The 13570-nt window shown below is 45.2% G+C and overlaps 1 protein-coding gene across 2 annotated transcripts in view; it reads left to right on the top strand.

Annotated features, from left to right (window-relative positions):
• Positions 1–7549, top strand: part of LOC112224427 (ephrin type-A receptor 3-like) — a 181728-nt gene extending 174179 nt beyond the window's left edge. Inside the window, exons 16-18 of one of the 2 annotated variants that reach the window (XM_042319757.1) lie at positions 608–766; positions 3980–4113; positions 5157–7549. In XM_042319757.1, the coding sequence (XP_042175691.1) occupies positions 608–766; positions 3980–4064 (244 nt within the window). In that variant the 3' untranslated portion in view covers positions 4065–4113; positions 5157–7549. The remainder of the gene's footprint in view (positions 1–607; positions 767–3979; positions 4114–5156) is intronic. The other variant, XM_042319756.1, reaches the window with a different exon arrangement.
• The last annotated feature ends 6021 nt before the right edge of the window (positions 7550–13570 follow it).

The raw sequence follows: 13570 nt of genomic DNA, 5'->3' as shown, positions 1-13570 counted from the left end.
GTCCAACATACATGTTTGAAGCTATATTGACTTAATTCCCTAGAAACAGTGCAAACAGTCATATTGGAAAATCATCAGACTAGTCTGTATGACAAAGTTAACATTACATTGTGTATGTGGCTTTCCTTCCACTTGGGAGAACTTGTCCATAACGCACAGCAACGGAACGGGTTTGTGGGTAGTTCCTTCTCTCCACAGGTATTTCCTGATGGGGAGACCTGTGGTGCGTGTGTGTGTGTGTATGTGTGTGCGTTCGTACATGCTGTGTGCGTGGTTGCCTGCATTTGTGTGTGCATGGGGAAGTGTGATTTACAGCCTTTTGTTTTCGCTCTGTGCAGCATGTTATTTTATACTCTTGTTTTCTGGATAATAACCTTTACTCTGGGCAGGCAGACAGAGATGTCAGCTGAGAGGAGGGAGAGAGGAAGTAGGGATGGTGTTATTTATGTTCCAAGGCTGACCAGCTCTCTGTGGGGACTGTACTGTGTCCCATGTCACGCCACTCATCACGAGTAGTTCAGGCATGGCCACTGTTCCAACGGCTAACCATCCCCCCACCCCCACCCCCCTCTCCCTCCCCTTCTCCCCTGCTTCCCCCCTCTCCTAGGCCAGCCAACCTGCTCCTGGACAGGAGTAGTTCCGAGGTGGTTCAGTCATTGGGAACAATGGGGGATTGGCTGGACAACGTGAGGACTCTGCCCTGTAAGGAGGCCTTCTCTGGGGTCAGCTACAGCTCCTGTGACACCCTGCCCAAGACCTCCGCAGAGTAAGACTGCTTCTTATGACGCTCTGTAGTAACACTCATACTCACACTTACAGGGCTCACTGAACACTTGCTGATGAACCAATGGTCAATTTGAATTTCAGTTTTTTTGGCTTGTCCAACAAGCAAACAAAATGTAAGTTGTTGTGTAACAGGGTTCAAGTTTGTATTTGTACGTGATCTAATATTTGAAGAGATATGGAAACGCCAAGACATTTTTGTGTCTGAGTGCAACAGGCTTAAAACATGACTTTTCCCTGAGAAAGTCTCTCATGCCACAGCAACCCAGATTTAATACACCTCACACGCACCCCACCCCCACTGAGATGCCATCATGTTTACAATCTGCTCCCATTACTTGAAGGCACCGCTGTGGGTCTAATCTGTTAACCATGGACGGCAGCATTTGATTGTAATCTATAATGACAGAGCTTTAGCCACGCTCACTGGTACACACTGGTACACACACACACACTGGTATACACACACACACACACTGGTACACACACACACACACACACACACACACACACACACACACACACACACACACACACACACTGGTGACACACACACACACACACACACACACACACACACACACACAGAGTGAGAGAGAGAGAGAGAGAGTGATAGTGAGAGAGAGAGATAGAGAGAGAGAAAGACTCTCTAAGCTCCAGTTCTGACAGGATCTACAGCCTGTGAACAGCTTTAGTAGAGTGGATCTGGCAGAATCTACGATCACAACCCCCATGCTCCCCATCTCCCCCGTGCTCCCCCATCTCCCCATGCAACTCATAACAACCTCTCTCTCTAATAATAAACCTCCATTTGGGCTCCCGGCTCCTCCATGATGCTCATATAGGCTTCATGGGAAATGCAGTGATTTGGCCCGCTGGAGGCCTTCTCTCCTTCCCTCCCTCTCTCTCAGCAGAGGATATGGCCTTTGCAGACCTGCTGTTGTGTTAATTGACGAGGTATTTGACAGTGTAAATAATTTGACAGTCATAATCAGGCTGATCAAAGCGGAGGTCTCTGTCTCTCTAACCCTCTGGGCTCAACAGTGACTACAAAGCCTAACAAAAGGCCCAGGCAGTAATTACCACGTTGCCTTTTGTTCTGATGTCAATATAAATAATGAAATGCAAATAGCGTATGAAATTCCCTCCTCACTATGGCCAAGTTTAATTGCCTGAGAGAGAGCCTGATCTGTCCAACAGAACAATGCCTTTTAAGGAGAGAGGACTCTCTTTTGCTCTCGCTCTCTCTCGCTCTCTCTCTCTCTCTCTTTCTCTCGCGCTCTCTCTTGCGCTCTCTCGCGCTCTCTCTCCTCTCTCGCTCTCCTTCTCTCTCTTTCTCTTTCGCTCTCTCTCTCTCTCTCTCTCTCCTACTCTACTCTCTCTCTCTCTCTCTGTTCCCTCTCTCTCTCTCTCTCTCTCTCTCTCTCTCACTCTAATCTCTCTCTCTCTCTCTCTCTCTCTCTCTCTCTCTCTCTCTCTCTCTCTCTCTACTCTCTCTCTCTCTCTGTTCCCTCTCTCTCTCTCTCTCTCTCTCTCTCTCTCTCTCTCTCTCTCTCTCTTCCCTCTCTCTCTCTTCTCTCTCTCTCTCTCTCTCTCTCTCTCTCTCTCTCTACTCTACTCTCTCTCTCTGTTCTCTCTCTCTCTCTCTCTCTCTCTCTCTCTCTCTCTCTCTCTCTCTCCTACTCTAATCTCTCTCTCTCGTGCTTTCTCTCTCTTTTTTGCATTTTTCTCCAAACATTTAATCAATGAATTCATGTCATCAATGAAAGAATCCTTTTAACCAATTACTACGGAGGCACAAAAAGGCTTGCTTTGCAGACTCAGTAGAAAACCATGAACAGTATTGATGGAAAACATCACAGATGAACTGTACAGCCTACACATGGTTTCTGATAACAAGATCATTCTACAGCATCTCTGTAGAATTTAACTGGATAAAAGCATTAATAGGATCATATGATTGTTTTAATCCTCTGAGGGTACAGTCCTGACACACAGACAGACCAGTCCCGGACCGGAGGATATATCAGTCTATTGATTAGTAGTGTCTTAATCCAGTTCTTTATATTCAGCAGGAAACTACCCACCCACGCTCTGACTGACCTCTGTTTGTCTGCCAGACTAATCAAAACCTCATACCGCTCCTCAATCCACTGACACATCATGCTTATATACACTCTTAGAAAAAAGGGTTCCAAAAGGGTTCTTTGGCTGTCCTCCTCTGTTGATAGGGTTCTACATCGAACCGAAACGGGTTCTACCTGGAACCAAAAGGGTTCTACCTGGAACCAAAGGGGTTCTACCTGGAATCAAAAATGTATCTTCAAAGGGTTATCCTATGGGGACAGCCGAAAAAACCCTTTAGGTTCTAGATAACACCTTTTATTCTAACATCAAATCAAATCAAACTTTATTTGTCACATGCGCCGAATACAACATGTGTAGACCTTACAAGCCCTTAACTAACAGTGCAGTTTAAGAAGAGTTAAGAAAATATTTACTAAAGTAAAAAATAATAAAATGTAACACAATTAAATAACAATAACGAGGGTATATACAGGGTGTCCCGGTACCGAGTCAATGTGCGTGGGGTACACGTTAGTCGAGTGTATCTACTGATCAATTGACAAAGATGTGGGTTTAAAACTAAGGTTCTGGTAGTTCTGAGGCTGGGTGGTCTGAGGCATCAGACTCACTTCTATTGACACACAGCAGCAGGAATGAAGCCTCTGTGTGCTCTCATAGTGAAGAGCCTCTTCAGAGTTCTACATGAGACAGTCCTTTCTGTCTGACTAACAGGAAACTGCTCACTGTAAACACTTCCAACATTGTCCATTATGGTTCTCATTGGTCATGTGGAATATAGCGGTCAGGAGTTTGGGCCCTGGTCTACTTAAACCTGATAGATGATGAGCTCCACTTTAAAACACTTCAAAATGGAAGGGAGAAAACGCAGTCATTTGTTTTTATCCATTTTATTGTATGAGTCATTCACTGCTTTTTAAATTTATGTCATACTTTATGTGTTCATGTTTTATGCAGTTTATTTACTTTATTTATGTTTTGATTTGTAACATGTTGTTCATGGTGTTAACGCTGTGTACCCATACTCCTTTTTGAGAGACTGTTGCCAGTATGGCTGTGTGAACTTATATTCACATTCCCTGGCCCTGCGTCCTGCCTGTCTGTACTGTAGAATCTGTCTGACGGAGGTCCAGCACCACGTCACAGCAGCCACCTGCCCAGAGTGGGAGCCTTCAATGGGGATCACCACCCTCTAACCCCCCCCCTCCTCCTCCTCCTCCCTTCAAACTCCAGAGACAACGGATGGTGGGTGGACTGCAGTACACTGTCTGGCTGCCCTCCAAACTAGAACCCCCTGCTTGCATTCAAATAACTTTATAAGGACTTTTCATGTGTTGTTTCATGTGCACCCTACAGACTAGCAGAGAAGCCTGTTGCACTAAAACTGAAGCTCGATGTGAAACCGAAGCTACATTATGTTAACTGAGTGGGTTTGAGCTCTGCTGTTTCTAACTCCGATCTGCTTCACTAATATGCTTCTATAACAACAGTCACCTACAGAAGCAGAGATGAAGGTGTCTTGTCCACTGCTGGACCTAATATCACCATGCTGCTACATACAGTCCACTAGATGAAACATAACACAGTCTTTTAAGTTGTGTGTCTTTATAAAATGATGTGTGTAACCCATACTGTGTGCCGATGTTGTGACAAAGCATGCCGTGACCATTTCTTTTATTATGCATTTGTGATCCACCTATCTGTACCAGTGCAGGTCCCTTCCAAAGACACACACACGCACACACGCACACACACACACACACACGCACGCACGCACGCACGCACACACACACACACACGCACACACACACACACACGCACGCACGCACGCACACACACACACACACACACACGCACACACACGCACACACGCACACACGCACGCGCACGCGCACACGCACGCGCACACGCACACTCACACACAGGCACACACACACACACTCACACTCACGCTCACACACACACACACACACACACACACACACACACACACACACACACACACACACACACACACACACACACACACACACACACACACACACCACTTCAGACTAAGCAATATACCAAAAACTGCTCAAGGCCACTCTGCCAGCAGCTGACTAGAGACTCTGGCAGCCCATCGGCCTTCTGGGAAATGTGGCCCTGTGTGATTGACAGGCCAACGGAAGGGGGAGGGGATGGGCATCACTGACGGCATGCCATTAATGTCACTGTCTTACACTGAAGCACTTACTCTCTCTTTCTTGCTCATTCTCTTTCTCTCTCCCTCCTCTCTCTTTCTACAGGGACCTAAAGAAGGTTGGTGTGACTATCGTCGGCCCCCAGAAGAACATTGTGAGCAGCATCAAAGCACTAGAGAGCCACAGTAAGAACGCCCCTGTCCCAGTGTAACTCGACCGAGCCACTAGAGACTGGCTGTCTGGCTGACTGGCTGACTGGCTGCCCTCTGGGCCCCGTTCCAATCTGAATGAAACCCCTCTGGGCCCTGTTCCATTCTGAATGAAGACCCTCTGGGCTCCGTTCCAATATGATTTAAAGCGTCTCCCCTTCAGACCTCTGTGAACGTTTCAATGACGTTCCTTCCACAAGGGAGGCTTCCCTTTGCGAGGGGTAGTGATGGGGAGAGGAGGGCCTCATTGGATTAGAACAGCCCTCTGATCTCTCTAACATACAGGAAGGAAGTCCCAAACTAAAGGAGGAAGTAGACACTCCACACAAATGCTGAGATGCCTTACTCAGAACAGGAGAGGAGAGAACCTGGCCTTGGACCTTGGGGCATGGCGATAAAGGGCTGGTGCTGGGATTGGATAACGTGGGACAGCAGGGCCCTTTGTGTGACATATAGTGGTAAGGGGCTCGTTGAGAACTGATCCAATCGTGATCCTATGGACTTGACTGACAACTCTTTAACTCTGGAGAGGGGGACATTAAATGCCTTGAGTAGAATAATGCAGTCAGCAGCAGCAATTCACTCACATCAACCTGGAGCAGACAGAAGCAGACCTGGAGATTCATTCATGAACTTTGAGACGCTGGACTCCCACCACTGAAGACCCCACTCTCTCTCACAGAGAAGGACTGATACCACTCTGTGTGTCTGTGTGTCTGCTCCTGTGTTACTCAAGAGAAAGTCAGCTTGAGAAAGAAGCCAAACCATTGGATGGGCTCCCAGACTAAGCCATGTTTCCCCTAGCTATAGCCTACAGTCTGAAAACAGTTGATGTCAAACAGAAAGCAATAATCACAACAATCAGTTTATCAGTTTGATCAACCAGAACCAATGAGACTCACACAGTTTGCTCTGATGGTTCACAGGATACATCAGACCACATACAGAACTGTAATTAACTGCCACAAGTCTGCTTATTATACAGTAGGTAATGATACATCACTCCAAGCTTCCTTATTCCTACCCCTAGTGTGAAATCTCAGTATGTGTTATTCATTCAAACTAAAGCAGGATAGAGAGAAAAGGAGAGATCGAGGGAGAGAGGTAGAAGTAGAGAGAGCTGTGGAGGGAGAGAGGAATAGAGAAGGAAATGCAGAGAGACAGACAGAGAGACAGAGAAAGACAGAGAGAGAGGTAGAGAGAGAATACCTTGCAACCGACTACTCCAGAGCATATTCTGCTCTGTAAGGTAGATAGATGACACTCAATGACCCCGAGCTCTTCTAATGCCTTCTTCCAGCAGCGGTGGAGATCTCACAACGCTCTGGAAACAACGAGTGTGTGAGTGTAATACATCTCTGGAGCAGACAATGATTCTCTCTGGAAACAACGAGTGTGTGAGTGTAATACATCTCTGGAGCAGACAATGATTCTCTCTGGAAACAACGAGTGTGTGAGTGTAATACATCTCTGGAGCAGACAATGATTCTCTGGAATCAACGAGTGTGTGAGTGTAATACATCTCTGGAGCAGACAATGATTCTCTGGAATCAACGAGTGTGTGAGTGTAATACATCTCTGGAGCAGACAATGATTCTCTCTGATCTGAACAATATTGCGTGTGGATGCGTGATAGCACCCCCGTCTGTCCCCTGCCCGCCTGTTGCCCTTAGCTGCTGTTGTATGTTCTATTAGCATGTACATATGTAAACAACCATGTAACTATAGCTACTAGCAGTACAGTCCCCTTCCATAGCCATCCCTTTGTACAAATGTTTCTATGTATAAAAGAATGAACAAAAATATCTGTGCAACATTTTGAAAAGGCAAAAATTATTTGTATTATATTTGATGTTATTTTGTCTTATATTTGTTTTTTTACATTAAAAAAAGCAATTATAATAACCTATTATTTATTTGTTAACATATACAGTGCATAAGTGTAGTGTTTTGTTTGTAGCAGACAGTAGGTTATAACATGGTTCTGTGACAGCGTCGTCAATGTTTTCTGTTTTCTTTATAATCATGGACATTTGGAAGAGCAATACTGTTAACCACCCCCTCCCTACTCTTTTAGCTTTCTTTAGATGAACGTGTGTGCGTGTGTATGTGTGTGCATGCAAGCGTGTGTGTGTGTCTCTGTGCGTGCGTGTGTGTGTGTGTGTGTGTGCTTGTGCAAATGTAAAAGGCCTTGTCTACTAATGTTAAATGATTTGTAGTGGAAACATTTATATTTTTATAATAAACATTCTTAAAATATTTTTGAAAAAATTAATGCAGATAAACTTGCCCCTATGATTCTTTCTGGTATTTTACAGCTTTGGGACAACATAACAAGGCACTAACTTAGCCCTCTCCTGTCTCTACCAGACATCTGGTCTCCAGCTCTCCTCTCTACTCCCCACAGAGCTTCTGTTGTCAATCCCTGTTCTTCTGCTCTGAATCAGAATCCATGTTCAGGGCCACTTCCAATAAGGTCTTTCATATAGAGTAGAGCAGCCCGACGTAGTTAGCAGGTAGATTTATTGTGTGATTTTAATGCAGCTGATCTTACAGGGTTCCAGAGCGGGTCAGTGTCTGGGGGCTGACTGATCTCACGCGTGTGTGCGCGCGCGCATGTGTGTGTGTGTGTGTGTGTGTGTGTGTGTGTGTGTATGATGGTGACTGATGGTCTCTCTGCTCTCCCCTGGAAGCCTGACACTCTCCAGATGTGTGGAGCAAGGGAGAGATGGAGAAGAGGAGTGAGGGAGAGATGGAGAAGAGGAGCGAGGGAGAGATAGAGAAGAGGAGCGAGGGAGAGATGGAGAAGAGGAGCGAGGGAGAGATGGAGAAGAGGAGCGAGGGGAAAGGAGAGGAAAGGGGTGAGCTGGACATTGCCCCCTAGTCAGGGAACGATGAACACATTATGTTACACATTGTTGTTCCAATTTGTTCTTTACTGTGATCTAAAACCCCTGAGCTCCTGGGAACAAGAACTGACCGGGGAAAGATGGAGGGGAGGAGCAAGGGAGAAGACTGGAGAGAGAGGGAGATGAACTAGCAGCTGCAGGAGGACAGGAGACAGACAGGTGGTGAGAGGTAAAGAGATAGACGGAGAAAGACTATGGGTGAGCGAGAGAGACTAGGCAGTAGGCAGGAGAACAGGACAGACGGTGTCTGCATCAGTCCCGTTGTAAAAGTGAGAGGCCAGTAGAACACAGTGTTAAGCTAACACAGCCAGGCAGGGAGGTTAACAGGGCCCATTTATCACCCGCTGTCTAACTCTGCTCACCTGGCAGAATCAGGCCCAGAAAGCATTTCTCCACTTGGGGAACAGGGATGAGGAGAATTTTTTAAAAACTATTTATTTAACCTTTATTTAACTAGGCAAGTCAGTTATTTTACAATGACAGCCTACCTCGGCCAAACCCTCCCATAACCCAGAGCCAATTGTGCTCTGCCCTATGGGAGTCCTAATCACAGCTGGTTGTGATACAGCCTGGGATCAAACCAGGGTCTGTAGTGACGCCTCTAGCACTGAGGTGCAGTGCCTTAGACCGCTGCGCCACTCAGGAGCAAAGAAAGCATGTTTCTGCTTCGTAAATATCTGTTCTGAGTACAACACTGTAATGTCTGTATCATATTTTGAATTGTAAATCCCAAACCCTCTCTTTTCAATCTCTTACTACCTCTTCCACCATCATTTCTTCCCCCTATCATACCCCCTCCTCCCAACCTTGGACCCTATCCCCTCTACCCTGTGGAGCAAACCCTATCTTCCCCTCTCCTCCAACTCTTCTACCATGGACCCCTTCAACCCCCTTTACTTCATGACATGGACTCAACCCTTTTCTCGTTTCTTCCCTCTCTCCCTATCTGTCACAGTAAAAAGTCTCCAGCTGTGTGCAGCTGCAGTGCGGGGTGTGACACCAGCTTGGAAAGACATTGGCTCTGTCTTGTGTACTTGGCCAGGGATGCATGCTGGGAGGATGTCATCCATATACACACATTACATAGAAACACTTTCACAAAGGTGCATTTCTACACACACAGTAACATACACTACATGACCAAAAGTATGTGGACACCTGATCGTCGACCATCTAATTCCAAGATCATGGACTTTAATATGGAGTTGGTCCCCCCTTTGCTGCTATAACAGCCTCCAGTCTTCTTGGAAGGAGAGTCCACTAGATGTTGGAACATTGCTGCGGGGACTTGCTTCCATTCAGCCACAAAAGCAATAATTAGGTCGGGCACTGATGTTGGGCTATTAGGCCTGGCTCGCAGTCGGCGTTCCAATTGATCCCAAAGGTGTTCGATGGGTTTGAGGTCAGGGCTCTGTGCAGGCCAGTCAAGTTCTTCCACACGATCTCGGCAAACCATTTCTGTATGTACCTCGCTTTGTGCATGGGGGCATTGTCATGCTGAAACAGGAAAGGGCCTTCCCCAAAAAAGGGCCTAACCTGAACCATGAAAAACAGTCCCAGACCATTATTCCTCCTGAAGCTCCCGACGAACAGTTCTTGTGCTGACGTTGCTTCCAGAGGCAGTTTGGAACTCAGTAGTGAGTGTTGCAACCGAGGACAGACGATTTTTACACTCTGCACGTGCTTCAGCACTCGTGAGTTTGTGTGGCCTACCACTTTGCGGCTCCTAAATGTCTCCACTTCACAATAACATCACTTACAGTTGTGTACGTGTGTGTATGTTATTGTGTATGTGTCTGTGTTTGTTGCTACACAGTCCCTGCTGTTCCATAAGGTACATTTTTATCTGTTTTTTTTTTAAATCTAATTTTACTGCTTGCATGAGTTACTTGATGTGGAATACGGTTCCATGTATTCATGGCTCTATGTAGTACTGTGGAATAGGGTTCCATGTTGTCATGGCTCTATGTAGTACTGTGGAATAGGGTTCCATGTAGTCATGGCTCTATGTAGTACTGTGGAATAGGGTTCCATGTAGTCATGGCTCTATGTAGTACTGTGGAATAGGGTTCCATGTAGTCATGGCTCTATGTAGTACTGTGGAATACGGTTCCATGTATTCATGGCTCTATGTAGTACTGTGGAATAGGGTTCCATGTAGTCATGGCTCTATGTAGTACTGTGGAATAGGGTTCCATGTAGTCATGGCTCTATGTAGTACTGTGGAATAGGGTTCCATGTAGTCATGGCTCTATGTAATACTGTGGAATAGGGTTCCATGTAGTCATGGCTCTATGTGCGGCAAGGTCCTGCCTTGTTGATAGTGCTATTAAGAAGGCAGAGCAGCTCTTTATTATGGACAGACTTCTCCCCATCATAGCTACTGTTGTTTCAATGTTTTTACCATGACTGTTTACAATCCAGGGTTACTCTGAGCAGTTTAGTCACCTCAGTTTCAATATCATTCATTTAGTTGAGGTTTAGTGTTTAGTGAATGATTTGTCCCAAATACAATGCTTTTAGTATTTTTTTTAGATTTAGGGCAAATGTATTCCTTGCCAACCATTCTGAAACTAACTGGATGTAACGGGTTTCTTCTTCCTCCTCTGAGGAGGAGTAGTAGGAAGGATCGGAGGACAAAAATGCAGCGTGGTATGTATCCATAATGTAATTTAATGGAAAATGATTACAAAATACAAAAGAACAAAATAATCAAAAATGAAAACCGAAACAGTCCCGAATGGTGCAAACACTGAAAAGGAAAAATAATCACCCACAACTCAAGGGTGAAAACAGGCTACCTAAGTATGGTTCTCAATCAGGGACAACGATTGACAGCTGCCTCTGATTGATAATCATACCAGGCCAAACACAGAAATCCCAAATCATAGAAAAAAGAACATAGACCGCCCATCCCAACTCACGCCCTGACCATACTAAAACAAAGACAAAACAAAGGAACTAAGGTCAGAACGTGACACTGGAGCTCTTTGTTAAATGTTGCAGTTATTTCAGTCGTTGAAATAGCTGACGTGTATAGTGTTGAGTCATCCGCATACATAGACACACTGGCTTTACTCAAAGCCATGTCATTAGTATAGATTTTTTTTAAGTAAGGGGCCTAGACAGCTGTTCTGGGGAATTCCTGATTCTACCTAGATTATGTTGGAGAGGCTTCCATTAAAGAACACATTCTGTGTTCTGATAGACTGCTAACGCTTTATCCACAATATAGCAGGGGGTGTAAAGAAGACTATGATCGATAATGTGAAAAGCTGCACTGAAGTCTAACAGAACAGCCTCAACAATCTTTTTATCATCAATCTCTCTCAGCCAATCATCAGTCATTTATGTAAGTGCTGTGCTTGTTGAATGTCCTTCCCTATGATCGTGCTGAAAGTCTGTTGTCAATTTGTTTACTTTAAAATAGCATTGTATCTGATCAAATATAATTTTTTTCAAAACTTTACTAAGGGGTTGTAACAAGATTGGTTGGCTCTTTGAGCCAGTAAAAGGGGCTTTATTATTCTTAGGTAGCAGAATGACTTTTGCTTCCCTCCAGGACTGAGGACACACACTTTCTAGTAAGCTTAAATTGAAGATATGGCAAATAGGAATGGCAATATAGTCCGCTATTATCCTCTGTAATTTTCCGTCCAGGTTGTCAGACCCCCGTTAGTTATGTATCTCTCGGTTTACTCATATATCATTCTCCATGAATAATATTCATAAGGATATGCTGAGAAAAGTCTAATGTATTTGCAGCCTTCAATTGACTGTCAATGAGAGCAGGACAGACGGATCACAACAGGGACAGACTAGTTGTAGACTGACTGATGAGGCCAAACGACAAACAGAGAGCTGTCACACACACACTCACGTGTGCGCACACAGTGTGGCAGGATGGATGATACCTGTAGCCTACATGCTGGCTCTGGTCTCCACAGAACCTTTTCTCTGACAGACTCGTCCATCTCCTGGCATCCAGGGAAAAGTGTGTGTGTCAACAGGGCCCAGTGCCTGCTCTCCTTAGCTGTCTCCGTAACAAACGATGTGCTGCAGACTGGAGTGAAATGATCATCACAAATGCTCCACCATGGTACCTCTACTCCACTGGTGGTAACAATGAGACATCAATACTCCTGGGTTTTTACTTTCTCAGTTCTGCTCGGAGTCCATCTTTCTCTGCCTGGGTCCTTTACTGCAATACTACATGGTGTTGAGCTGTGATCTTGTAACCCATCTAGTCATTACGGTGTAACCCTACTCTAAATCACAACAAAAGATCACCAAGTGACTGTTAGGACTGAGTGGACATGTAATGGTGTTTGTCTGGACTGGAGAGAGTTGACTGTAACAGTTACACTGACGTCTGATTGCTAACGAACACACACAGCTGTCTCTCCGTCTATCGATAACACTGCTCTCTCTCTTTCCCTCTTTCACACTCCCCCATTCAGCCTGATAATTGATTTTAAATAAAGGAGGAGTGATGTGGAGGGTCTGCTGGTGGAGTGATGTCACCATCCTCTCTTCTCTCTCTGTGGGGTTGGTTTACCGGTAGAGCTGACTGGATGATGACATCAGCAGACGTCAGGCCCACAGAGAAGCGTTCCAACTCCAAATTCATTCCATTTCTAATTATACATTCCAAATCCAATCAGATGTACAAGAAGTGTTCAGTTGTCATGTTTTAAGGAAAACACCAACATGGGTTTTCTATTCAAATTTGGTTCCTGTAATGTGTTGGTGGTTGCTGCCTTTGACACCTCATCTACCCACCTCTCTCTCTCTCATTTTCTGTTTCCACATTGTCCAGACATGACCAGTCCTTTCCGGCCCTCCCCAGTGGAACCTCCACCACACCAATACCACAGCTAACCACACTGTAATACCACTGTAACTACACAGGAATGCTCCCCATTGGACAGCAGTCAAGGCTGCTCAGGCCATTCATCACAGAGGAAAGACTCAGTCATGAGGTCATATCCCAGACAGATTATTTATTCAAAAGAAAATCATCCATATTTGATCCATACGTCTATATCCTATTTATAGAATGTATTCACGTACAGTGCAAAAACAGGTGTGTGATAGTATACTCTGTTACTCTCTCTCTGTCTCACACACACACACACACCGTCAGGATTAAGAGCTGTCACACCCTGTTTCTTTTGCTGGAGCCTCGTCAGACAGAAGGGCTCCGGAGGGAGGAAGTAGCCAGCCTTTCTTCCTGCTCCGCTCTGCTCACACACACAAACACACACACACAAACATACACAGACCCACATACTCTCACACACAAAGCTAAAGCAATTTATTCCTGTGCTAATTATGCCTGACATTTACAATGACTTTTCGTTTGGTGCTAGCAGTGCCTCTTTAACAAGGTTGTCGATTG

The sequence above is a fragment of the Oncorhynchus tshawytscha genome, linkage group LG03, assembly GCF_018296145.1.
Source record: "Oncorhynchus tshawytscha isolate Ot180627B linkage group LG03, Otsh_v2.0, whole genome shotgun sequence".
Classification (NCBI taxonomy): domain Eukaryota; kingdom Metazoa; phylum Chordata; class Actinopteri; order Salmoniformes; family Salmonidae; genus Oncorhynchus; species Oncorhynchus tshawytscha.
The sequence above is the reverse complement of the archived record's forward strand: the minus strand, read 5'-3'. Positions and strand labels throughout refer to the sequence as shown.